Source organism: Phasianus colchicus, chromosome 7, assembly GCF_987193195.1.
Source record: "Phasianus colchicus chromosome 7, bPhaCol1.hap1.1, whole genome shotgun sequence".
Classification (NCBI taxonomy): Eukaryota; Metazoa; Chordata; class Aves; order Galliformes; family Phasianidae; genus Phasianus; species Phasianus colchicus.
The window spans coordinates 30172006-30199245 of record NC_143442.1 but is presented as its reverse complement, the minus strand read 5'-3'; the positions used below and the strand labels follow the sequence as shown (position 1 = coordinate 30199245).

General features: G+C 38.5%; 1 protein-coding gene across 6 annotated transcripts in view; it reads left to right on the top strand.

Annotated features, from left to right (window-relative positions):
* The window catches only part of LOC149917299 (uncharacterized), a 109337-nt gene that overhangs the window by 30296 nt on the left and 51801 nt on the right, over positions 1-27240 (top strand). The window contains exon 1 of one of the 6 annotated variants that reach the window (XR_016468409.1): positions 2714-3435. The exons of 2 other annotated variants lie outside the window; for them this stretch is intronic. Coding sequence is in view for 1 of the 4 variants with exons in the window: in XM_090144408.1 (XP_090000534.1) it covers positions 22778-22941 (164 nt within the window). In the remaining 3 variants the exon portion in view is untranslated. Of the gene's footprint in view, positions 1-2713; positions 3436-22034; positions 22942-23248; positions 24480-27240 lie in introns of those variants that run through there. 3 more of the 6 variants (XM_090144408.1, XR_016468403.1, XR_016468407.1) reach the window with 3 other exon arrangements.

The window sequence follows — 27240 nt, the reverse complement described above, 5'->3', positions numbered from 1 at the left end:
TAGATAAGAGTGCAAGCGATCTGTGTATCCAGATTTTGCTTTTTTTTTCTAAATGTCCTCTTCACTGTCTTGAAGTTAAAGTGATGTTGGACTGGAAAAGAGGAGCTCTCTGATATGTTTACACATCATTAGTCACTGCATCTGGGAGGTAAGTTGCCCTTGGCTTTCTGCATCTGGCCCCAGTGTAAGCAGATAAAGACAAATGCTTTCTGAATGCCAGGTCTCCACAAGAATACAGCCCATACTACCACGGCTCTTACATTTCTCTCCTCTCTGCAATCTCTTCTAAAGATGCTGTGCTTCAGAAGAGCCAAGTTAATTATATTAAAAGTTCCAATCGTTTATTTTTCAGTAAGATTCTCAGACATATGAATCACCAGAAATAACCGTAGTTCAGGAAAAATTTCTGGGAGTTGGACATAACTGCTAGCACTTGGTCAGAGTCAATTATAGGGGACCTGGAGGCAAAGAAAAAAGGAGAAACAATGCTTTGCAATGCTCTCAGAACACACAGGGAAACCACAGAGGCATCTCGTCTCTGTCTGGTGTCATAAATGAAAAAGTGAAAAAAACAGGGTAAAAGTTTGTGACCGTCTTTCAGTAATTCCTTTGTGTTAAAACAGAGCACTTTTAGTAATCACTGCCTGAACAACATAAGCATGTGCTTAAGAGCTGTGGTAGGAATTGAGAAATGTTGGTTGTAGCATTTTTCCCTCTTTGCTCAATGTTCATTATTATCTTTTCCAAAAGAATGGATAAGCCCTCAGATGGCTGATGTCTTAGAGATACTTTCCTGAAACATGGCAATCAGTGCATACAGCTGAGTTCTTTTTCAACTTACTCAAAACTGGGAAGACCAAAAGGACAAGGATCCAAAGTGACTTTCTCAAACTTTTACAGTGGTACCAACTAAGCGTTCATGTGAGTCATATAAACTCCGTGCCTCTAAGAAAAAGTTCAAGCAACAAAGAGTCGTTTTAATACTGAGTAGAAGCAATAAAACTGAGAACGCAGACTGTGTACTCCAGAAAAATATGTTTCTGCACAGAACAGAGCATTCACGGGATTCAGGGTAACAGTACGTGGAATCAATTTGTGCCTGGCAAGGAAAATAAAAGTATAACATTTCTTATGCGAAGTTTTTTCCATATTCACTCGAACAGTGTGTGTCATTAGTTACATCTGTGACAAAAACATCACTTAAAGCAGGCTAGGAAAGAGAAACCTTGGCTAGCTTACACTATTACTTCATCTCTCGGGTTTGCCCCAGTGCACTTTTCCAGTAATTTGATATTTGGATAGGCTTTGTATTGTCTTATATAAAAGAAGTTACTATCTATTATTCTTTAATCGCTAAGGTTGCACCCAATACTTTGATAATTATATAGAGGGTAGCCAACGTGTCAGAAATAATTGTTTGTACATCAGCTTAATTAGCAGCTTCTCTTGGTTTAGGCTATTAGCTGGAGTCCATTCCTGTCCTTGCAAAATGAAGGTTCTGTGTTCACTGTGGTCATTGTGGTTTTATGGCAAATTATGAACTGATTCCGAAGTGGTTACATTATTTCATTTGTAATTGTAACTATGACTGTAATTAGCTTATAAATATGTAAATATCTGTAATGTGAGGTTTTAAAAACAAAAACAATTCAATTGTGTTTGAACACACATTCCAGTGTTTTCTCATCAAGACTCAGCAGTAGCCAGTATCATGCCTTGCTCAAATACACTATATGCCTATGATCTATTTGCTGTTATATGTAATTCAGTGAAGAGGGACAAGGTAACAAATTCTGCATACTTAATCTCATCTTAGATGTCACCCTTGAGAGGTCTCTCATCTGAGAATCCTTAGTGAAAACTCTGAGAAGTATAGGACTTAATACAGTTAATATTTCCTGTGTTTTTGTTTTATGTAACTCCCTATTCTCATGTGCAGAACAACTGTAGGCTCTTAGAAAAGGGGAAATCCACAAAATAGGAAAAAAACAACAACAACAAGCTGTCATGATAAAAACACCAAGGAAGAAAGGCAGCTGGTTTAAAGCAATGGAATGAATAAGGCACAGCATGGTCCAAAATATACATGATCCAAAAATATACATATACATGGAAGTATACAAGGGGATTCTCTGTACCTCAGACTATATCTTTTCTTCACCTTAAATTGCAGTTACGAATCCTGTAATGTTGTTGTATAACAAAGGAGAAAACACGAAAGCATGCAGGACCCTTAAGCTGAAGGAAGGTTGGGCTCTTGCAGCAGCTGTAGATCAAGTTCAGCTGGGGAAGAAGTAATAAGACACATCTCCTGTAATAATTCAGCAACAGAGTATTGTTTCCAGGAATTCAGTACGCTAATCTTTTATTCCAGGTTTTCAGAAGAAAATTAAATTTCTTGTTAAAAAAAAATCAGAATACTTGGATTTCTCAGCTTGGAATCTGTGAAAACAGTTTCTATTCTCAATTTCAAAGGAAAAATGGATAGCATGGAAGAAAAAAAGGACAAAATACAAGCTAACATGTATTGCTGAACAGATATTGCAGTACCAAACACCTATTCAGTGATTGATGTAATAATGAAGCTTGCTCAAATAGTTCTCACTTGAACTGCCAAAAGCTGTTGTAGTCAATACTATGCTTGTGCCATAATTGCTGACTTTAAACTCTGTGTAACCAAGTCAGTAGCCTTGAAAAGCACACAGGTCTGCAATGAAACAGAATGTTGACTGTCATACAAACTTAATAATACCAAGGAAAACAATTCACCAATATATCCACATCATTTAGATAGTTTGCATCATGTTTTCTCTTCACATGACACGTACAGCAGCAACTCTTAATTATTGGGTCTTTTATGTTATTGTTATTTTTCTTTTTTTTGCCTGGTTACATTGCACTAATTCTCAAACCATTAAGCTTAGGAAAGCAGAAACAAGAAAATCCTCTCTCCTCATTGCTAGGGGAGGAACAATGAAGCAAGGGGTGGAATAGACAAATTATCTCTTCTATGAATAATAGTGCCGGGGCATTTAAGGGACAAAGAAGGAAAAATATCTGCTCAAGAAAGTTCTGGCTGCTGGTTGAAGTCAACGTGCTCCCCCTATCCAGATTTCTATAAAACTCTACTCAGAGATTTTGACCTCTTAGGCTTTAGAGGGGTCCAATTGCACAGAAATATGTTTAGACTTCTTAAAATTAATTTTTATTTTTGCTCTAATACATCTTTCTCCTCAGCAGAATGCAAGGACACTGGTTTCAAGTCTGCCAACTGTGTGTGCCCTCCTGCTAGTGAGAAAGAGTTAAGAGGAGTGGAGATAAAAGCAGCTGGGATCTATCAAGCAATCAGGGCCCTCTGCCAGGGAAGAGAGGGACTGGGGCTAAGAGGATGGCTTTGATCCGAGAAAGAGAGGACTGGAGGTCAGGAAGTATGAAGTAAGGCTAGCTCTGTTTAATTTGGCTTTGGTTTTGAGAAGTAACATTTATTTCTTTGTATTGATTTTTATAATTTTGCCATCCATTTTTGCTGTGGTTCAAAATTTATTGGGGTGACAGTAAGCATGGTAGTGGCTAGGAATTGCATATCTCAGTCACCAGGATGATGTTTCTGGTACGATGTGGGTTCTGTAAGCCTCTAAGCCCTTCAGGAATCTTCCATTAACAACTTCATCCCTTAGAAAAAGGAAGTTGTCCCTGTGCATAATAAAGTCTCTGTGTTCATTCAGGTTACATAATATCCTCCTATGCAGATAAAATATACTGTAGCTTCTTAATCACATGGGTGATTCCTACTTAAAATCAGAGAACAGTGCCACAACACTGAACTATGTTCTCTGAAGACTCTTGTGTCTCTGTTAACGTTCAAAGGGATGAGGTTTGTGCTAGGCTACAAGAATGTTGCATAGAAGATAAAGAATCTCTGGGAGTACTTGTGCATGAGTAAGTTGCTGTAGAAGTTGGTGTTGTAATGTGTACCATAATCTTCTGAAATATTTTGGCAAGGAGACAATTATTCATCTATTGAGCATAACACAGGGACAGTCATTAGCAGGAATCAGAGTTGAGAGAATGAAGTCAAAAGCAAACTGATGAACTTTGCACATAAGGCTCTGAGTTCTGAGAATTAATAGGTCTTCTGTTTCTTCATGAGAATACACTGAGATCAATCATGGATGACTTTTTCCCTTGAGTTATTAGTTTTTTAGTATTTTCTGAATTCTCTTGCTATATATAGAAAAGAAAATGCCACTAAGCTTAGTGGATTTTATTTTTTTTTTAATATTGAGTCAGTCGAATTCTTAAACTAGAACCAGTGAATGTGATGCTTGTTGTACTACTACTGTTGTTGGTGTACTGTTGTTCAGTTTTTAAATCTTCAAGCAATGAGAAAAAAATATAGATAAGAGTCTTGTATACAAACTGAAACTGACTGTAAACATAATAAGTGCTTTAAAATTGATAGGAATTTTAATTCAGTTATAAAAGAATTATGCAAGCAGAGGAAATAATGTTTAGTTTTATCCCAACTATACACTCTGTAGAGAAATGAGTGTCTGCACAGCAAATGTCATCATCCTAAAGCTCAGTGGTGTATAAGTGAAGGGTGGTATTTGCCTCATTAGTAAGGATGATGCAGCAAATACCTCGATAAAATAAGAGACATAGTAATCATGATTATTTGAGAATATCTGAAAACTGCAGCTGATACTGCAGTTAACTTCAACTTGCTGTCAAACGCAAGAATACATCATGATCAAACTGAGCAGTTGGCATTAAATTGTTCTGGCAGTAATTGCAATTTATTCAGTCAACTGTAAATTGCCTTGTTCTTATCAGTAGAAGATCTGAGATCAAAATACAGCAGAGGGATTAAATTAATCTGTAACTTTGTTGTAAATGTGAGTGACTTCTAAAGTGAAGTCAGCTTTGTAGCTGATGAAAGTGCTGAAATTAAGGAGCTGGGAAAGAGGCTGTGGCTCAGAAAGTCACAGCTGGAGAGCTGCAGAACCTCAAGCACCTTGGAAAATGTAACTTAAAAATTTAAGTTTCTACTTTTGTATCACCTTACTTAAGGAATAGGGTTGTGTGTTTTTCATTGTTTTTTTTTTTTTTTTCTTTAATAATCTACAGTAACATTTGCATGCATGACCTCAGAAGGCACATCAACTTAAATTTTCTGCAATGCATAGTATCTGCAGAAGTCAAAGCCCATTAAAAAAAAAACTTGTTGTCTATCACTTCTAATGTGCAGTCTTCTAAATGTAGAAATTGGAAATGTGTCTCTAATTTCAGATGATGCTAAGGCAAGGTGGAACAGGCAGATTCCCTCAAAGGGAGGAAGACATTTATTTATGTATACAGATGTTGGGTTTAAAAAAAAAAAAAAAAAAAAAAAACCTTAATTTTGCAAAAAAATCTAGAAGGTCCATACTAGAGTCCTGAGGGAATAGGGTGATCTACGATATAGTCTACATAATGGTTTGTTTTTTGTTCTTTTAGAAGTATTAAACTTGTGTCATTATGTCAACTGTAAATGTAATGTAGCATTTTCTTTCTTTCACCGTCATGATTGTAACAATGTTCTCTGATGTGGAGAACTATAGAACAAATATTTTCTTGTACTGAAAACAACAGAAAATGAATGCTTAACTTGCTTATTACTGTAGCCAAAATATATGGAAAGGAAGTTCAAATTGGATATAATTTTAAATATTTTGTTCTTCCAAGATAATGAAAGAATGGTATTGTGTAATACTGACATTGAAATAGATTGAGTTTTTAGTTTTCTATGATGTCAATGTAAGGATTTCATTCTACACCTGCAGCACCAGGAGGTTCATGTTGCAGACTAAAGTACTTCCTGCTGCAAAGAGATAAGATACCAGACTAGTGTTTAGAGTCATCTGGAGTTTAAATTAGTTGCAGCTGTGAGGTATTGACTTCTCATACCTCTCTCCCATAAGATCGCAACATAGGTCTGCTTGTGCAACTTGATTGCAAAATCTGATCATTCTCAACGCTATCATGGGGATTAAAAAAGATATTTTGTAGAAGAAAGGAAAACATGGTATCCGCTAAAGCTACTTAGCTAGTTGGTACTAAAAATTTCTTGACATTGTGTACTGCTGCATTAAAAATCCCTATTCTTAGGTCAAAATGTAGTGCTTCTTTATCCATCTTTTCATTTTTCCAATGTTGTGTGGAGTGAATGTTGTATTTCAGTTCCTTTTGTGACTCAGAGGGCAAAGAGCATCTCTTTTGAGGGGGGGAGGGAACACAGTAGCTTTGTCTTTACTACTCAAGTGATGTGTTTCTCCAGATTGATATCAGATCTGCTGATTTGAAGTTCAGCATTTTCTTTCTCTTGGATGTAGTGTTTGCAATCTTATGTCCTCATCACAGACATTAATAATAAAAGTATTAGATCTTGAAATACTTTTAAGAGGACTAAACCCAGTAAATACAAGTTAACCTAAAATGTAGCAAAGATAGCTTCATCTGGTATAAAAGAAAAATGGCAGTTTGTAAACAGCCTCTTTAGAGGCCATAATTCACCGCTGTTCTTGTGTGTGTGTGTTTATTTTTTTCCAAAAGGCCCAAGCAATTTCAAATTAAGAAGTGTCCACCTCACTGTGCTCACATCCACTGATTGGTCTCCATAAACATTCAGCAAGTGTCAATGAAAGTCAATAGGTGCATTTTCTTTCCACATGGAAGAACTGAATGACACACCTTTGTTTCATATGCAGTTTCATGTCAGATGTCCCTCTATGCCTTCTGTCACGGCAACAGAATGTAACAGAATATTGGTAGGAAGGTTCAATTTCTACTGCTGTGCCAATATAATAACATAGGAGGCATTACTTTGGGAGTAGCCCGTGTAGAACTTCAGCAGGCTTCTTAATGAGCTCTTCTCATTTGGAGAACAGTCAGGTGTGCAAGCAGCAAGTACTTTTCTTAAATATCTCCTAAAAATGATTCCATACATTGCAAGTTGCTATTGCCAGACTTTGTTGGTTCACGTGAAGTCCTAAACTTCTGCCTTCTCTTGCAACTCAAGTCCTTAAACCTTGGCTTTCTAATGGGTAGATTTCCAAAACACTCAAATCAGCATTTTCTGCCCAAGATTTGAAACAGAAGGCATCAATTTGCAGAAGAAAAAAAACAGGCTCACACTTCTCAGTGTTTTCTGTTTGTTTGGGTACTGCTTAGTTTTCTGCCTCAGAGTCAGAACAGCAACAAAATTCCAAACTTTTTTTTTTTTCCAAATCCAATAAAACCCTGAAGTACATAGGGAGAAGTTATTATTCATAACAATATTAGTTTTTTGTAACAAAACTTAAGTAATGTTTCACCAGGATACCATGTTTTGAGTTGTAGGTATCCTTTCCTCTTCCATTCAGTACTTTATTGTAACGGCATTCATAGCTACAGCATCCTTTACAATCACATTTTGTCTGCTGGCGGGTCAGATCTGAAGAGCCATTTATTCAAAACATTTCAGTTCTGGGAGACAAAAAAATGTCAAATCTTGTTCTTTACATTAATAGATTTGACACATTTTTATTTTTAAGAAATGAATGTCCTACTAGGATGCTAAGGGTAATCTGTTGAATCAAGAGTCTGTTCTGAATTAGAGCTAAGTAGACAATCCTAAGAGATTGATTCCGTTTGTTTTGGAAATAAGCACTAATTTTTTTTTTTCTCCCTTGCTTCTAAACACATGGGCTCTCACCAAAAGTACATGCTGACTTAAATTTGCTGTTGCTTAACATCCTTCATCTAAAAGAAGTTAAAGGCTGACTACCTTTTAATGTGTGGGGACTCTTAACAGCAAGCATTTCCACACATTTATCTTTAACCACTTAGCAGTCCACCTTAAGTTTGTAAGTGTTCCTATTTAGGCAAAGTCTCAACGTTAGAGGCAAGGTGTTTGTAATGGTGATTTAGAAGAATCCCTAGAATGCTGTGCCTGTCCTTAGGAGCATTTGCTATTTCAAACACTTTTATTGAATCAACACAGATTCTCAGATGAAATGCATGCTTAAAGATGCAGCCTCTGGAGTTAGTGAAGTCAATAACAAAAGCAAACAAATTTCCACTGACATGAAAACAGGATTTCACACGTGTACTTTGCTGCTATTTTAAAGGTCTGGTTTATCCCTTTGAGACATTTCTATGAGAATATGATGATGATTTGATGAGAAACTTCAAAGCTCAACTGCTGCTGTATAATTTGTCTTTAAGAAACAACTGCTTTCGTTTATTGACTACCATGTGTGCCTGGACTGTGGGGGGAATCAGTAGTATAACAGTAATAAAGTATAAGATTGGTTCAGAGACAAGCAACAAAGCTGGTTGAGGGAATAGAAAAAAGACATGAGAAGCAGCTGAGGGAACTAATTTGAAGAGAAAGAGGCTGAGAGGAGACTTCATTGCTTTCTGCAACTATCTGAAAGGAGGTTTTAGTGAGGAGTCTCCCTCTTATCAGGTGATAAATGGTAGAACACAAGGAAACAGCCTCAATAGGCTGTTTAGGTTGGATATCAGAAATAATTTCTTCACAAAATAGCATGGTTAGGCATTGGAACGGGACACCCAGGGAGGTGATGGGATCTCCATCCCTGGGGGTATTTGTGGATTAGTGCTCAGGGATGTGATTTAGTGGTGGACTTGATGGAGTTAAATGGATGATTGGACCTAAACATTTCTGTGATTCTAGAAATGGCATTTGCCTGAAAGTTGATACTTAAGAACTATGCTTTCTATGCAGATATTTCTATAGCTGTAATGAAATATCAAGACAATACAATGAGAATACTTTACCTACAGTCTTTTTCTTTAAAAATAAATAAATAAATAAAAGACAAAAAACAGCCCTTCATCTTTAAAGAAGGAGCAGGTGTTCTCTTTTTCTGTAAGAACATCTGCTACTGTGCACCAATTTTGGTGGTGGTGGCTTTGTTTTTCTCATTAGTTTTATCTGCAGCATAAGGAATGTGTAAGGGGAGAGAATCTTAAATGTACCTTATTAGCTCTTCTCATTTCTTTACAAAAATCATTGACGTACTAATACAGAATTATCGTATTGGTGAAAGTGCAATAGTTCTGCATTGTTAAAGGTGTCTCTCGATTAGCACAATAACAAGAAATAAAACTTACATTTAATTCTTCCTGGCATACACAAACTATATTCAGTGCACTCTCTACAATCCTACTGTATGCCTTTTGTAAAAATTACCTGAGGTATTTATTGTTTCATTTTACAAGCTCTGGCTGTAACATTGCATCTCCCTGAGAGAATTTAGTCAAGGACCCTGTGACTTACAACTGCAGGTAGCAGACAGCAGGTATCAGAATACATGCATCTCATGCTGCCCAAATAGGCTTGTTCCAGATAGAGTAAGTCCACACTGAGAAATCAGCACTGGATATCACAGACAGGCTGGGGGAATAGGAGGGGAAAGGTCTGCTTCAACTATGAAGATGATAACTGAGAAGGTCTTTACTGTTGTTTCCAGCTATTTCCTAGAAGACTCTTCTTCCATGGTGAAGATTTGCACAAGAATAAAGGTGTACAAACGGGATCAAACTTGTTTAAATCTGGCAAGTAGAAGGAAGCTTTAAAACCTTGGAGCAACATCTCAGTAAGAATACTATATGTTCAAGCATTAAAAACTGGTGAATTTTCAAGGAAAAGAAAAGAATTTGAGTTTGTCGATTTCTGTTGCCAAAGAACACTCAAGAAACAAGATGATCTTGTCCTTAAAACCCTTGGAGTAATGAGTCTCAGGAATGCCTCTGTAGCATTGAGTCATTTGTCTGAATCTTCTGCTGTGTAAACGCAAACTTTTTTAAAAATTTATATAACTGACATTTGATTCCAAGAATTCTGAGAAAATGCTCAACAAATTAATAATGCGTGTAAACTATCGGTCATAAAATTTATCTAAAAGAAACTTTGGCATTGCTTTTGTTTAAAAATGCACCTGACCTTCTGTGTTCCTTTGTATAATGCGTGCATGAGTGTCAGTAGGAGTTTAACAGAACCCAGACCGTAGAAGGTTTGCCAGAATCTCCTTACAGTATATGCACTTACTCCAGTATCAAGATCCTTTTATTCACAGGAACATTAAATGTTGAAAAATATCTGCTTTTCAGATGAATTTGGAATGGTGGGATAGGGAGTGAAGGAGGACAGTTGGAAGCCCAGAAAAATGAAGCAGCTCACGCCCTGCTTTTATTCTATGAGCCCAAAGTGGGTGAGCCTTACTTGAATTGTATATTTTTAATGGGAATGCTTAGTGTAGTCTGTATTCATATTAACATTTCTCTTATGCTGCAAACCTCTGTGATTATCTCTTGAAGTTTGTCTGTTTCTCCAGAACTTACCTGTTTCTGACTTAAAAACAAAGGCAACAATTCAGCATGCTTTGAAGGACAGATTTGGAAAACCTCAGTGAGACTAAAATGGAATAGCTGATACTTAGAAAAGCACTATCCTGTAAATTACGCAAGGCAAACGTGGGACGTTCCTAGAAACACACATTCAGTGGAGTCCTCTTTCCTCACATCCGCTTTTGGACTCAAGCGGTGTGGTGGGAAGAACTTTCTTTGCATTTTTTATGTGAGTTACTTGAGAGAGCATAATCAATTGGTCTGCTGTGTTTGCCAGGAGGAATACAATTTATTTTGCGCCTTTCACTCATTAATCATTCGGCTTTGGCTTACCTGAATTGCCACTTATCCTCCTTAGGCAGTTTGCTCTTTGCGTGCAGAGTCCTTCAAAGTGGAATTTGCCACTTATGCAACCAGATTACTGTTGCCAAGCCTTTCGAGGGAGGCTCCACTAAGGATCAGTGATGCAGGAACATGCTTCCCAATCAGCCTTGCTGTAGCACCAACTTGTTAATGGTCTGGGTATGCTGTACATTGCTTCCAGTTGTGGAAATGTTTGAATCCGAGGTCTTTCTTTCTGTCCTTGTTGTAGCACAGTAGTATTCATTCCTCTTATGTACAAACCACCCTACTGCAGCGACACCCTGCCAAACAGAGAGCAGAAGTTTTTGACTTCTGTTGTATGTAGCATGTATGAGGCAAATCATACCAATTGAAAAATGAAAAAAGTTCTGAAAGAATCATTTTAAAAACTGATTTTATAGAGTTCAAAAGATCTCTTTGTGAGCTCTGCAGCACGATGTTTTCACTGGAGATTTCTGTGTCTGACTTCTCACAAGTCAGCCAAATGACAAATTCCTATTGCAGTTTGCAACATCTACATCTAGTAATTAAATCCTACTAAAGGATGCAAAGCAGAGTTTCCTAGCAGTGACAAAAGTCTTCAGGAACAGTGTCTGGGCCAAACTGTGGCTAAAGGTGTTAAGTCATCCAGGATGCCGGTGACACCGTGGCATTTGATGATTTAACAATATTGTATTTGTTTTCCAGCAAACTTATGAAGCAGAATGTGAAGCTAGCTGCCAAGTGGTTTTGATCATTAGGTTCTGTTAAGAAGAATTATCTTGTTTATTGCTTTGTCTTACAGTTTTAAGAAACATTATTTATTTTTTTTAAATGCAGTCTTGAGGCATTGAGTATTTAGGTGATCCCCTTTAATGTCCAAGATAGGTGTATTTGTTCTTATACTTGAAATTTACTTGAGTGTCTTTTTCAACTGAGCCTAAACCTAATCTTAATTTCTTACATAATCTTGCATCAAGTCAGACTGACAGATTACTCTGCACTGTCCTTGACCTCAGCTGTGCTTTGGATCTTTGAGAAGTGAGGTAATTCTGTTTCTGTACTGGATGAGAGTAGATTAATTTATGAATTAGTTCAGGTGTGTGAACTAGCTACTCTTGTATTGAATATGCTAAGAGTTTGGGTGACTTGGTATTGGTACATGATGGCTTACTTTCTTATAATGAACCTTTATTTTCTGTGAATTACTTACACTTTATGCTTAACAGCACTAGTATAACCCGTAATTTTAAATAAAACTTGTCTTTTTTATATATAGCAGTGAGTGATGTATAAGTATATTGTATTTTATTTTTTTCTAGCATGCTGTCTTCTATATAATTCTTTAGAAACCTGTAATATTTAGTGAACATCTTTGCTTATCCTGTCACTTGCTCTTTACCTTTTATTGGCAAACTTTTTTCATCACAGGAGAAACTGCCCCTGAAATACTGTTAACCAAAAGCACGCTCTATCCATTTGCATTTATTTCATACAGCACTTTAAAGAAGTGTGTGGTTGGAGGGTATGATTCTTAGGTGGATCTTGGTGCAGTTTAACTCCAGATGTGTGTGTATATTCCCAAAAGGGTGGAGATGTGCTCTGCCTGACTTTGTTTCTTCAGCAGGAGAAAACTCATTCTGGTCTGTGTTACATCCTGGTTCTGGTAAACCAGGGCAAAAACTGTTTTTGATGATCAGTATTTAGTCCTCAGTTCAACATCATAAAATGAACTCTGCTGCTCTGCTCTGCTTTACTAAGAAACATTCCCAACTTTCACATTGCATTAATAAGTGACAATAAATACTGAGGAATGTGCTGTAAGATAGGGATGGGAGCAGAATGAAGCCCTTATTATTAAAAAGGAAATGGTTAGCAACCTGCTATGACACTTAGATGCACGCAAGTCTATGGGGCTGAATGAGATCCACTCAAGGGCACTGAGGGAGCTAGTAAGTGCTAATCAAAGCACTCACCATTTACCAGTTGTTCTAGCTATCTGGGATGGTCCCAGATGTTGCCACAGGCTTGTAGGTCTGACTTCAGTGCTGGAGATGCTTATGGAGCAGGTCATTCTGAGTGCTGTCACACAGCATTTATGGGACAACAAGGTGACCAGGTCCAGCCTGGAATAGGCTGCCCAGTTGAGTCATCATCCATGGAGGTATTTAAATGACGTGTAGATGTGGTGCCTAGGGACATGGTTTAGTGATTAACCTGGCAGTGCTAATTAATGGTTTAACTTGATGACTCCAAAGATCTTCTCTAGCCTAAATGATTCTATGATTCAATTTAAAACATTGCATTCAGCTATAGTCAGGAGCTCCCTTTCTTTGATCTCTCAGCTGAAAGACTAAAAGAATACTGAAGTTGCCTATTAATTTAAAGAAAAAAACATCAGACAGTTGTAATGCTCTGCCACTAACAAGTCACAAAATCTGAATTTATCTCTGTAGATGAAATGTTTAAAGCAACTGCCACAAGCCCAGATGTCTTAGCAAGGTATTTCCAAGTAAGAAAAATAGCCAAGGGACAGAAGGTTAAATGTAGACAGTCCAAGTAATGAAGTATTCTTAGGTATAGGGAATAAAAATGCAGCCTAAGTAAATATTAAGACTTGCACAAAAAGACATAGTTTCTTTTAGTTAAGTGAAATACGTTTAAAATAATGTGTTCACATAACATTCTGGCTGGGTTAGTTGTATGGCAAACAAGAGTGCCAAATTCAAGTTGTAGACTGCATCCAGAAAAATAGAGTAAAAATGCCAATTCTGCTTTAATATGCTTAAAGCAATACTGCTGTAAACATGAGAAGATGATCTGTGGCAAAATCATGGCATGGGACTTTGTATATATTTTAAGGTAAGCATAAAAAATTTTAGAGTGGTTATCCTTATACTTCACTTGTTAAAAAGGTGGTGCATAGAGTAGATGGATCTGATTTTGGTTGCTGCTAAAACCTTAATCATAATCATAAATCGTTTTTGTTTTATAATGTGAATTTCTGTAGAGTATTAGGCTCAAAAATGAAGGAGTTGTTATAGTTGTTCAGTTGTGCACGCATGCTAACAGGAAGCATGAATAGAGTCCCTTATTTCAGTAGAAGATTATGATGAGGAATTAGGGAGTATGCAACAAAATAAGTCAGATTAGAACACAAGACAGAATTATACCATAAGATAAAAGAAGTGCTGTAGTGATGACCTATTCACAAAATGTCAGATCATCAGGATATGAGGAAAAACATTTGGCAATCTGATATGACATTTTTGGGAAGAGATTGATGCAAAAAAAAGGGGGAGACTACTGAAATCTTTGGTCTTTGGTTACTAGAATTTGCATGCTGTTTAGAGTATGGCATTTGTTTTTACTTTTATTTGCTTTTGTGAAATAGGAGAGCAGCCAAAATACGACTTGATTGCATTATTACACATCTCTCTTCTTTTTTTTCCCCCTCATGGTTGTGTTTTGTTTTTTTGTTTTGTTTGGTTTTTTTTTGTTTTTGTTAAACTGCAAGCAACTTAAGCAAGTCTTAATGCAGCACTCCCAACATGATTTTCTCTGCTCTTGGTTGGACAGGTTGATGTCATACAACTGTACAGAACATTTTTTCTAAGTCAGTCTAAATCAGAACAAATGTTTTTTAGTGCCTGAGAAATGTGGAGTAATATGCTGAAGCAGTCTTTGGAATAAAGTAATGGTTGGCAGGTAATAGAAGAATTTTAAGAGAGACTGACCACCTTAAAAATTCATTAAATAATTAAATGGTTGAATCCAAAGTGAATCATTGATAGGAATATAAATATTTAGTAGGTATCTCATGATTTCTTCATATGATTGAGAATATCTTCTTAAATCCGGTCTCCCTGACCTATACCAAACCTGAAGCCTGGTGCCAGGATAGTCACGGAAGAAAAAGTATGTGAAGTCTTTAGTTAAACCTTCTGTTCTGTACTGGGTTTAGGAAGGGCACCTTGTTTTCCCCTATAAAACTCTGCTCTCTGTGAAAGGATTAGCTATGGAAGAGAGCTGGGCAGGCAGAAACTTTGGGAACTTTCATTTTATGCGTGCAGTGATTCAGATGCAAGTATGTTCTGCTAGGTCTGGCCAGAGTGCACAGCCTGAATAATGGAATAAGTGATTTTTGCTTCTAAGAATGAGAGAAACTTGTTTTCCACTCCCAAACATTTTTAAAAAGGTCTGTAGATGATAATCTATATTACTTACAAGCACTTGTTCTCATCACAGATTAACAATTTTCAGTACAGAAATGCTGTTGTGTCTATTGCCAAACGTGGTTTTAATTCAGACATGTATGACGTTAAAATATTGAGCCAACCTAAACCTCCCTCTCAAATACATAACTAGGTGTACAATGTAAAAATAGAAAAAGGTTGGTATTTTCCTGTACCTCAAACTTCTAAGGCTGGTATTCTACCACCTGGGTATGATTAAGAAAATATTAATCTTTTTCTTAGTGTGACTTTAAGTAGCACAGTGAAGTCTTGCAAGATATGTAAATGTCACAATTTTAGTATGTAATATTTTTCTTTGATATCAGCTCTTTATCATCAGTGTTGTAAGTTTCTTGTTTTTGTATTATTTTTTTTTTAGATCTACCACACTTAGAGTTTCATCGATTTATATATTTAAGGAAGGTTTTCCATGTCTGCCTAAATGAAATAACATCTGAAAAGCAGGTACCTTCTCTCTTGGCAGCAGAAATACTCAGTTATTCTCAAAAAAAATGGAGAGGAAATTTCAAGGAGACTTTGCCAGTTCATAGAGCTGGGTGAAGCTGAGCTCTTAACTTTTACATACATTCATATAATATTGAGTTGGCTCTAGTGTGTGTAGCAGGGATAATTACCCTAAACTATCTGTTAGTTTCATACAGCTTGAAAGCAGCATACTAAGCTTGTCTTTGTCCTAGGGTTGTGGCGTGGAATCAGCACACTGTAAGGCTTTTCCAAAGGCTTTTAGAAGCAACATCAGGAAATTCATATTGGAGAAGAGTCATAGAAGGAGTAGGGCATGTAGTAATGTGGGCACAGCACATCATTTGCATCAACTCTGCAGTACTGCTTTCCTAGTGCAATGTTTCAGGTTTGCAAAACACTTCTGAACGCTGTCAGATTAAGTATGGATTCAGCAGTGCTGTTGGCCAGGGCTTGTATACACAGGGAAGATGTCTTTGGAAGTCTCAGCACATGCATGGAGCTCCACCAAGATGAATCAGCAGCACAGGAAACTTAGTACATCCTTCTAGAGCCAATTTTTCTAAATTATTATTTTATTTCTTTTTAACAGGAGAAGTCTCAGTGCTGATTTTTTTTTTTCCAAAGATTAGTTTTCTGCCAAAACTTTGACCCTCTCTGAATAAACGTCTGGGATCACCAGAATAGTGGTGATGCCAAGTGACTGTTCTTACCAGAATGCAATCTTGAATCCACTTTCATCATAGTGAACGTGTACTGACTTTTATAACTTCACTTACAAGCCTGTTAGCCTATACTACTGATAGATTTAAAACTGTTGATAAATGTTGCTCAGCATGTGTACTTTCTAGAGTATGCACTTATGACTTCAGTGTGTTTTGATGTCCCACCTGCACTTAATTATGTATTTATTTTCATCTAAATTGTTTCAGGTTTTTACCAAGTATAATTGTGAGGACTAGGTATCTATTTCTTTTATTTCACAGGAATTAATGGTCCTTATAACATACATGATTATCTAACTGCTTTAATATATGCATTATCCTTGGTGACATTAGTCTTCTTTCTGATGCTGTGGTATGCTTTGCAGTTATTCTTTCTTCTCATCTGCAAATCTAGAACTGTATTCCCAGTCTTAAACACTTGGTTCCTACTGTAGAATATTTGCACATTAAGAAATAGTGCATTGCTCCTCTGATGTTATTTCTCCTTAAGGAAAATATCAGAGTATGTCTAGATGTGGAAAAAATACATTATTCATACTGTGGTAAGGTTGGCTGGTCAAAAGGGTGGTGTTCTTCTGGGAAGGAACACCAATTGCAACAAACTCTATAGTAATGCATTAATGAAATAAGGTAGTTGTAGTCTGCAAAAAAAGAAAAAAAAAAAGAAGATTCCACCCCCTCTCCTGTTTTCTTTTCCCACTTTCACAGTGTTATTTTCATCTCTTTGAATATCCAATGCAATTTCAAATTAAAAGTTCTTCAACTCAGCAACCTGTAGGCAGCTATTTGTTTGTCCTTATGATGGCATTTAGAATCTTTTATGTCTGAAGTGCTGTGTAATCAACTCAGAAAAGAATGATCCTTTTACACTTTTTAAGTTTCCATCTTAATAATAGTAATAAAGTAGATATGAAATAAACTTAAAAATGAAGCGATTTTAGAGGGAAGGAGTCATGTTCCTCCCTCTTGCCTTCCCTTGCTTGTGAAATTATTTTATTTAGGGAATCAAATCAGCAAGAAAAATAACCTATCCAAGGTAAGCAAAGATGAGAGAATACTGCAAAAAAATATTATTTTTAGATAGTGAATACCTCAGTCTTGTTTGTCTTACTTTCACTAAGTACAATCTGACCAAGAAAAGAGTAATTCAGATCTCTCCAAATCAGCAGTTTTAATAACAAATGAACTGTTTTTCCATTCTGTCCTGTATCCCCTGATTTCACTGCCAAATTGCTCATACCAGGAAATTATAAACGGTTTTGAAATAAAGACTATTTGATAAATCACTGTTCTGCGGCAGGATGTTCTTGCTAGTCTTCAAATACCATATTTGAAATGTGCAAATGAATGATCAATCCCACCAATGTCAGTGGAAAGCCTTCATACAACACAAGCAAATCTAAGCGTTCTGCGGTCATCACTACAATGGATGAACATTCATCTAAGCTTTCTCTCATCACTTAACGGTCACACAGCTTCTTTAGAGGAAGTTAAGCAATATGTTCTTGTGAAATCAGTAGAAATGTTAAGCAATAAGAGTGGTGAACTGGCACGTGCCTTTACTTTCATTCAGAGAAGAGGAAAACGTCCGTCAAAAAGATGATTTATTCCTTCAAGAAGTATAGAAGTGAATGTAGTCATTCCTTCTACCCAACTCTGGCTTGGATAATCCACTGTGCTAAATTCTAAGTGAAACTTCTGCATCTTCTACTGGAGGTAAAGTTACATAAATTTAAAAAGTGCTGACTTATTACTGCTAGTGAGAATTTCTGGATGTCAGATATTACCCCCACGGTCTACTCTGTGTGTGTGTGTGTGTGTGCACGCGTGCACACGTTCCACCAAGTAGCTGAGGGTCTTGCAGAGCACTTCTCATGTTGCTGTCTGCCTACAGTCACTGCAGATTTTCCATTCTTTCATCTCTTATTTGGAAAGTGAATTGTCTAAGGATAAAGCAGTGTGGCATTAAGCAATCAGGATGGCAACAGGCTAAAAACAAATTGTGTAGTAAATTCTGAAAATGGTAGCACATAACAGTGCTTATTATACCCTTATTATACCCTCAAACCTTTCCTAGGAAATCTCCAACAACGAGGGAAAGACAGTTAATTGCTCAGTGTTAAGGGATTCCTTCTGCACAACTTGCCCATTCATTTGCAACAGGAGGCATCTTTTTCTTCTCCTGGTGCTGGCTGCCATTAGTTTTCACTTCTGTCTTTGATTCTCTTTCCTGTGGTGTTCTTACTATTTTCATTCTTACATTTGTGCATATCTTAGAACTATCTAGAAAATGACTGATCTTTGGTAAGAATGTAAGGCAGTACATAGAAAGGAAATGCTTTATTAATTCAATTCATTATTATAATGTATGGCAAGTAGAAGTGTTTGCTCTGCCTGGACTTGTGTCTGTGGTATTCGTCTCTGATGCCTTCTTGATTAGTCTGTTTTCAGCATGGCATCTATTAGCATATTCATTAAATCACAGATTAATGGTTTGGGGCTTATAGAGAACACTGCAGAATCTTCCTACTTTTTTTTTTTTTGACTAGAATCTCACAGTGAGTTGGAGAACCTATCCTCCTGTTTCAAAATGGTATTCCATGACTCAAAGATGACCACCTTAAGATCCTTTATAAAAAATGTTACTGAAATCATTTTTGGTTTTATCTAGTGACCAATTCTGACCTCAAACAAAAAAACTTCCAGCTGTCTAAAGAGAAATATGTACTTGCTGCAATAAAATTTACATCAGCACTAGTATAAATAGAATGAGAAAGTAGGTGAGATGCACTAAATACTTGCTCAATTCAGTGCAGAGATACATAAATATATATATTAAATAAAGGCTGTCTCCAATTCTGATTTAATTTTTTCTCTCAAATGCATCCAAAAATAACTGTTAGTGCTAAAATAATTCAAAAATGTGCACTGTACTCAGAAGCTTCTACTCAGACTATAAAATTTAAGACCCTGAGTAAAAATAGATGAGCTCAACAAGAATGCTTATTAGTGCCTAGGAATTCCAAGCAGCAGCAGGGAGAAAATACAGAGTTTCCAAGTACCGTCTCACTGTCTCCCTGCTTCTTCACTCTTCCTTACTTTAAGACACCAATGGTTTGGTAACAAAAGAATTCAAGATCTTCCTGGAAGAAGTAAGTCCTGGCTGTGTCCTCTTTTGTTTATTCGCATGTATTTCTACTTTGATTTCTCTTCAAGCCACTCTTTGTCCAACACCCTTCAAATTCGTAACAAAAGGCAGGAAGGACTATGTAGTACCAATCCAAGCATTTAACCATGCTTCTCAACAAATACTACTACTGATTTAGTGAAAGCACCTCAGGAATGAACTGATAAATTTCTCATGATTTGATGGATTTTAGTCTTGTTCGTTTTTCTTCTTTACATTACAGCACAAAAAAAAAAAAAAAAAAAAACCAAACAAATCAGGGCAAAGTGGAGTAGCAGTTATTTTATGTGCATGAAGTCTTAATCATAGTTCAGACTGAATGGTCCTTTGCTTTTATTACTGAAATAAGAGATTTTAATCTAGCATTAGAAAGCTGGAAGTACCATGATTGAGAGCAGCCTCAGTATGTTAATTCAGATGCTACAAAGCAGCATGGAAAAACTGCACATGCTTTAAGTCAAGACTGTTGGCAGCTTGCCAGAGACTCAGCTACTCCTTCAGGGGAGAGGCTTCTCCAACCTACCCTTGATATTCAGGGGAAACTAGAGGAAAAAAACGCTACCATGAGTTTAGCAGCATGGAAATTGGTAGGGAGGAAGGTGGTTTCCTGGCATCAGTGATTTGTCTACAGCTCACTCCCAGCTCTCGCTCCACTGTGCTTTGTGAACTAACTCTTCTGGGTATGCTCAGCAGGTCTAAGAACTGGAGAAAAAGATGGGGCAGATATGCAATGGCAGGAAGTAATTATGTCCCAATGCCTATCCTCCTTCTCCTTAAATATCCTTCAGATAGGCTAATCACTTTAGGTATGCTGGGGGAAAATTAAAGCATTGAAGGTGTGCAGCTGGAACGTAAAGGGACTCTGAGGTTGAAAAGAATCTGGATGTTCATTTTCTTTCCACTTAGATTATTTCCGCTTGAAAGATGTAGAAGTTAATGAGGTGATGGTCTAGAACATTCCAATCCTCTAAGCCATGGTCCTTAGCTCTTACTTTTGATTTGGGAAGTAATTTGGAATAGTTAAGCCATGTTCTTTTCTTCCTTAAGGTCAGTGTGAGAATCCAACCAATGTTTTTGCCACTGTTTTAATACATCTGACAGTGTTCCTATTAAAACATTATCAAAACAGGCTTGTTTTTAATCTTATTACCCTGTCTCTCAAGTAAGGAGGATGGAAACCTGTTTCCAAGGAATTTGCAGCCAAATTCAAGTCTTGTCTGCTATCTCTTGTGTCCCATCAGGAGCAAACATAGGCAGACCTTCGAGATGCTGCTGTGCTCCACAGGCATTGATTCTTGCTCACAACTTTTTCTCAAACCCCTTCTTAAAAGGCAGACATGGATTGCAATCAAAATAAAGCAATGTATCACAGAATCAACATATCATAGAAACATAGAATGACTTAGGTTGGAAGGGACTTTAAAGACTATTCAGATCCAATTTTACCCACAAGCTCACAACTTGATTGTTTCTCAGAGGCAGCTCTTCCAAGTAACAATCTATCCACTTCTTAAGGTAGAGGGCAATGCTCCCTCTCTTCTCTGCTTATTTCTTCCATAAAGCTTGTACCTCTCAATTGCAGCGTTACGGTTGTGTGATATGTCCCACCAGGTTTCCATGACAGCAATTGGGTCATAGTTTTCTAATTGCACCATGGCTTCCATCTCCTACTTAGTTCCCATTCATCATGCATTAGCGTATATGTTTAACCTGCTAGTTTCATGGGAGTTTGTCATTTTTATATGTTTTAATTAAAAAAAAAAATGAAAAGTTCTGTTAGCTATTGATGCTAACTCTATATTTTATATGCAGCTAATATTGCCTCCTAAACTGTGTCTGTAAGTACTATGCCTACCCTTTCCTTAAACATCTCCAGGTCTGTAATACTCTCATCAGGGTGTCAGCTCCTTGTCCACAAAGTACCCCCTAAGCAACAGAGATGTTGTGGGGCTGGAAAAAGATAAGGATCAGGATGCCCCCCCGGTCCTCACCTATAAAAACTCAATGTTATTATTCCCATATAGAGCCACCCCTACTGCCCCTCCTTCCTTGCTTATCCTTCCTAAAGAGTTTACAGCCCTCTACTGCAGCGTTCCAGTCATAAGAATGATCCCATCACGTTTTGGTGATGGTGAATAAATTATAGCTCTCCTGTCACACCAAGGCTTTGAGATCCTCGTGTTTGTTGCCTGCGTTGCATGTAATGGTACAGATGCACTACAGCTAGGCTGTTAGTCTCATCTCTGACCCTGAAGTGCTGTGTCTAGGCTCATCTACAGTGAGCACTATTTTATCCCCTTCCCACTTCAAACCTAATTCAGAGCCCTGTCAACCAGTCCCAACAACCCCTGGGCCAGAATCCTTTTTCCCCTTTGACCTAGGTGGACTTGATCTGCTGCCACCAAGCCTGGTGCTGAATAAACTACCCCATGATCAGAAAAAAATAAAAATGTATCCAACAACAATATCCTCTTAAACACAGGTTGATCAAGTGGGTCTTCCTACTCTCTCAGTATCTTTCCCTGCTACAGATGAGGTGGAGGAAAACACCGTCTGAACTCCCACTCCATAAACTAGCCACCCCATTGCCCTGAAGTCCCTCTCAATAGCCCTCAGGCTTCTCCCTGCAGCCTCATTGGTGCCTACCTGAAGTACGAGGAACAGAAGGCCTTGTCTTGACTCGTAAAAGCAGGAATGGATAGTAGTCCTCTTGCTTTCCTGGGGGCAGTAATTTTTCTTGATATCACAAATGAAGGGTCCCAGCAGGTGGAAAACCGCTCTAGAGAGATTATCTGGATGGCAAATGAATGCTTCAGTGCCTCTCTGTGTGGAGAGTTGGTCCCTGTTAATGTGGCTGTCACTGACACCCTTTCCTTTTTCCAGCCCCAGAGCTCTCTGTTGCTTAGGGGTACTTTGTGGACAAGGGGAGATTCCTTCTGCTCTGAGCAGAGATGCGGGTCCATTCTGTGGGCTTCTGTTGCCTGTCTCAGGGCTGGAAGATTTCTTAGCTTCTTTCACTCCCAGGGAGGTCTGTCTGTATCAGCCCTGGAAAGGAAGGCTGTGCTTCCAGTTTGGGTTTCCACGTCAGCTTAGCCATTACAGCAGGTGTTCGCCGTATTTGTTTCAAGAGAGAAGGCAGGCTGCCTGTCACCCTTCACTCGGGCAAGCTGCGGGCGAGCCTGCTGTGCTCCTGCACGCTCGTTCCCTCTGGAGCAGCTTTCCAACACGTGGGAGCGACTGTCGGTGCTCCTGGCCCTGCCCGCACCTGCTCAGCTGCTCTCGTTAGCGCTGGGAGCTCGTGGCAGCTTTCTCCTTGCCGCCTCCCCTGCCGTGCGGCGCTGGAGCTGATCGCCTCACAGCGACCGTTACGCCGTTTAAATTTCCCGCCCTTGCTACGGGTGGCCGCCATGTGGTCCCTCAGCGGCTTGCGGTGGGCTGGCGGCTCCTGGCTCTCTGCTCACCCTGAGGGCTCCTGGATTTCAGGTTTCCCTACACACGCTGCAATTTCCCCTCTGCTGCAAGACGAGCTCTGCACCGGAGCTGATCGCCTCAGAGCGTCGATGTTCTTCATGTGAGTGAAATTAGGTGGTGCAAGTACCAAAATGGTTGCCGTGGGGATGGGCGGGTTAACCAGCACGTCTCTGCTTGCCCATGGAATCAAACGGGATGTTTTGCAAGCTGTGCCCATATGGGTGTGAGAGGAGAAGCTGTAGCCGAGCAGTGTATTTAGCAAAGTGCAAAGCACTGACAACACGGAAAAGTTGTTCTGTCTTCAGGGGCTCTTTGCAGCCTTGCTACATTAATTACAAATGTAATTTTTTTTCTTCTCTATGTCCCTGGTGCATTTAAGTCAGTAAGTCTTTGTGTGGCATGCTATGAAGTCGTAAAAGAAATGCACAGCAGGGCAGCAGTAGCTTGTGTGAGACTGAAGAGTTTGTCACAGCACTGTGCAAGCAAAGATGGCTGCAAGTGTTGCTAGAGTTGCAGGGTGCCTGTGAGGTGCCAGGCCTTGGCACTTGCTGTGCATTGCAGTTGTCCAGTTGGACAAAAGTTGTGGATGTAAAAATATTCTTTTCCTTTGTTTGAACAGGCAGGAGAGGTGGGTTGATCCTGAACAATGAGGTATGCTGCATGCCTGCTTCCTGCCCTGCTAGGACAGCAGGGAGAATTGGAATGGCAGACACAAAATAAAAGTCACAAGGCAAGATTAAAGACAACAACAACAACAAAGTCAGTAAATTAAAGGGGAGAGAAAAAGAAGTGAGAATGGGGGAGAAAATTATGCAATGGTAATTGTTCACCGTCTCTTTCCTCCAAACCAATGCTTAGCCAATCTTTGAGTAACAGCTACTAAAGAAAGACTTTCTCGCACTTTGATCCTTTATTTTATTGTGTGCATGATATTACATGGTGTGGAGCATCTCTTTAGTTAGTTTGGGCTAGCTGTCCCTTCCCAGCCTCTTGCCCACCCTCAAACTTCTAGCTGTGGGGCAGAGAGAGAACTGGAGAAGAGGCTCTGGGGAGACCTTATCACTCTAAAAACCTGAAGGGAGGTTGTAGTGAGCTGGGGATTGACCTATTCACTAGTGTAACTAGTGATAGCACTAAAGGCAAAGATCTCAAAGGGGAGATTCAGGTTGGACATTAAGAAATACTATTTCTCCGAAAGAGTCATCAGGTGCTGGAATGGGCTGCCCAAGGAGGTGATGGAGTCACCAACCCTAGAGGTCTTCAAGGAACATGTAGGCATTGTGTTGAGGGATAAGGTTTAGTGAGAACTATTGGCGATAGGTGGGTGGTTGGACTGGATGATCTTGTAGGACTTCTCCAACCTTGGTGATTCTATGATTCTATGTGTGCATTGCTCAGCAACAGCTAAAATGCTGCCAAGTTTTCAACAGCAGTTATAGCAGAAATGCTGATTCATGGCCTGATTGAGCACCTGGTGGAAAGGCAAGGCCAACTCAGGGAAGCTCAGGTGTAACCAATGTTCCTGAGTGATTGGAAGGGGTGGAACCAGCATCCACCCCCTCCCTGATCTCATTTAAGGGTTGGCAGTGGAACTTAGCCTTTTGCTGGAGGTTTTTGTCTATGTGAAGTTTTCCAAAGGTAAGCAACTTTTTTCCTTTGTTTCTATATCTGTGGTTGCTGTGCTTGGGCTTATCCTTACTTGCTGTATTCTGGGGCTCTGCTACCCTGCTGTCGTTTATTGTGTTTTCTGTCTCTTTATAGTGTTACACCATTTTAGACACAAATGCAAAATGTAGTATCGTGCAAGCTGCAAGAAAGAAAATAAACTCAATTCCAGCTAGACACATTGTATAAAGACAGCAAAAAAGTGTTTGGCTTGTGTGAACTTCAATGGCTGGTAGGTTCTAAGAGGAGTTAGTGTTTTCCCCAAGTCACGTTCAGTTGATTTTTGTCAGTTGCCAGAATCATGCCACTCTTGCTACCAAGCATGGTTCTTTGTATGCTTAGTTGAACCAATACAGCTGTTGAAATCATAGACTCATAGAATGGCCTGGGTTGAAAAGGACCTCATAGATCATCTAGTTCTGTGAAAATGATTTTTCGTAGTGTAGTTGTGATAAAACTTCTCCAACACAGTATATGAGTTAATCTGAGGAAAACCTAGAAATACTGTTGACAGTTTTAAGTATGTATCTTCACCCTTCTGATACTGAAATATACTTTATGTTACTTTAAATGTGCAGTTTTCTGCTTTAGATTGACATTTTCTACCTTCCTTGGGCACTTAATCTTTCTGTAAAACCTAGGTGTGCTACAAACAGTGTTGTAGAGGAAAAAATCTATTTGGCAAACCACTAGAACTGCAGTTATAGAGGAAATAAATAACTCTTTCTGTGATGAACTGTTGTGCATCCAGGACAGTTGCTGTTCCAGGCTCTGCATAGGTTACCTGCATAGCAGGTCAGCATTGCAGACAAGGTCCTTTCTGTTCTGTGGTCACGTGGTGACCAGCATGGTTTCTCCTGGCTGTCCCAAGGAAGTGGAAAAATTGAATCTATGACTTCAGTGGTTTGCAGAGAAATGTTTACATGTTTGGGAAATAATTTTGTTACCAAGGACAGTGTTGTCTTGTAAATCACTTCCAGGTGACAGTGAACTTTTTTTTTCCCCTTGTTTTCCAGCATGCATTTTCAATCAGTGTCTGTATAAGTGTATCACAACATGATTTCATCAGAGGTGCCTCTTGCATTTTCCACTATGGAGGCACTGCTACATCCTGACATTTCTGGATCACTTTTGAGGATAAAAATAGAAACTCTTAGGATGTGGCAGATCTTGTATCTGTGAGATGAATGTAGACAAAAGATAGGCAGTCTCCTGGTGTCAGGAAAAAGCACTGGAAGACCTGGATTTTCCAGATTGGTCTGTTCTTTCCAAGGCACAGCCCTGCTGGAGGAATGTTCTTGTCTGGGCATTTGCTATTGGGCTTGTAGCAAGTGGCTTTTGTGTCACTGCATGATTCTTTCTACTGCAGTGTCAACTGAGGACATACATATGCAACTAATATACATGTATATATAAGAAAACGTGAGCCAATCTTCTTGATCCGTGATCACCTCCCCCATTTCACTGCCCCTCACCATTAGCCATTTCCTCTTGGCTCCTGCATAATACAGGAAGAGGTACCCTGATGGTTTAGATAAAGCGTTTTAGGTGCTTCTTTGAAAGAATTGAAATGTATCAACTATATTTCATTGCAAATGCTGTTTGAATCAAGGCTGCTTCATCAGAGCTTTTGGTGTTTGTTGGTGGCTGCATAAGAGCTGCAGTTCCCATGTGGTCTTGTAATGAGAGTCAGTATTTGATGACTGGTAGGAATCCCTTGTACTTTGAAGCCTTCCTTTTATATGTGATAAAATGCCCATTAAAAAAAAAAAATTCATTTTCACTTTTAATGTAATCAGAATGACTGTATCTTGAGTAGGAACTTGCATTTTATAAAATTTGAATGCTCACTTTGCTTTATCCCAGCATGTTGTGTTCCCTGGCATTATTATTGACTGATACAACTGTGGTGTATCAGAGTTTGTCCCTTTGTCAAAATGAACTGTTTTGAAGCACAACAATGAAATGTCATGGCCACAAGATGGCCTTCAGAACTGCCAGAAAATTAATTCCATTTGGAAAGTGAACATCTGTGTAAAAACAATGTTCTTAGGAAAAAAACCCAAAACCTATTATATATAATGTCCCATTGGGAATATTGGTTTGGAGTATTGGTAGTGCTTACCTCAGACTGTTGAAGACCTTCCAAAAGGTCAGCATTTTTTTTTTTCCTACCTTTTATGTAAACGACCGCCTTATCCATGATCAGAAGTACTGAGTTGTTGCACGAATGGTTTTGGGTAGGACTATCTGGACCATGAAGCACTAGTTATCCTGAGTAAATGGGCCAAATGAGATGAGAACTGAAGTTGTCTAAATAAAGACCCGATGCAGATCTATTCATTTGAAAAATGTTTTTCTTTAATAATTCCAGAAAATAGAGGGTCAGGTGCAATTTAATATATTACCAGGTTTCAACCTACCATCTATATTCAGTACCATCCTTGACACTTTCTGCTTCTGTATGCAGCTCTGATCTGTGCTCGCTCCTGAAATGCCTCTTGCTCCACTGTGAGTCAAGTAGCACAAGTAGGGAGGTGTCAACCATCCCACTTCAAAATTCAGTTTTTTGCTTTTCCAAGAGTTCTAATACTATGGTATTGTTTGATATCAGCATGCTGTAAATCTTTCAGAGGTACAAAGGCATTGCTAACATACCTAAAACTAATTAAACTTCTACTCAGTGCAGATCTTATGGTTTTTGCTATCTGACTTTAGAACTTGTGTACTTTGT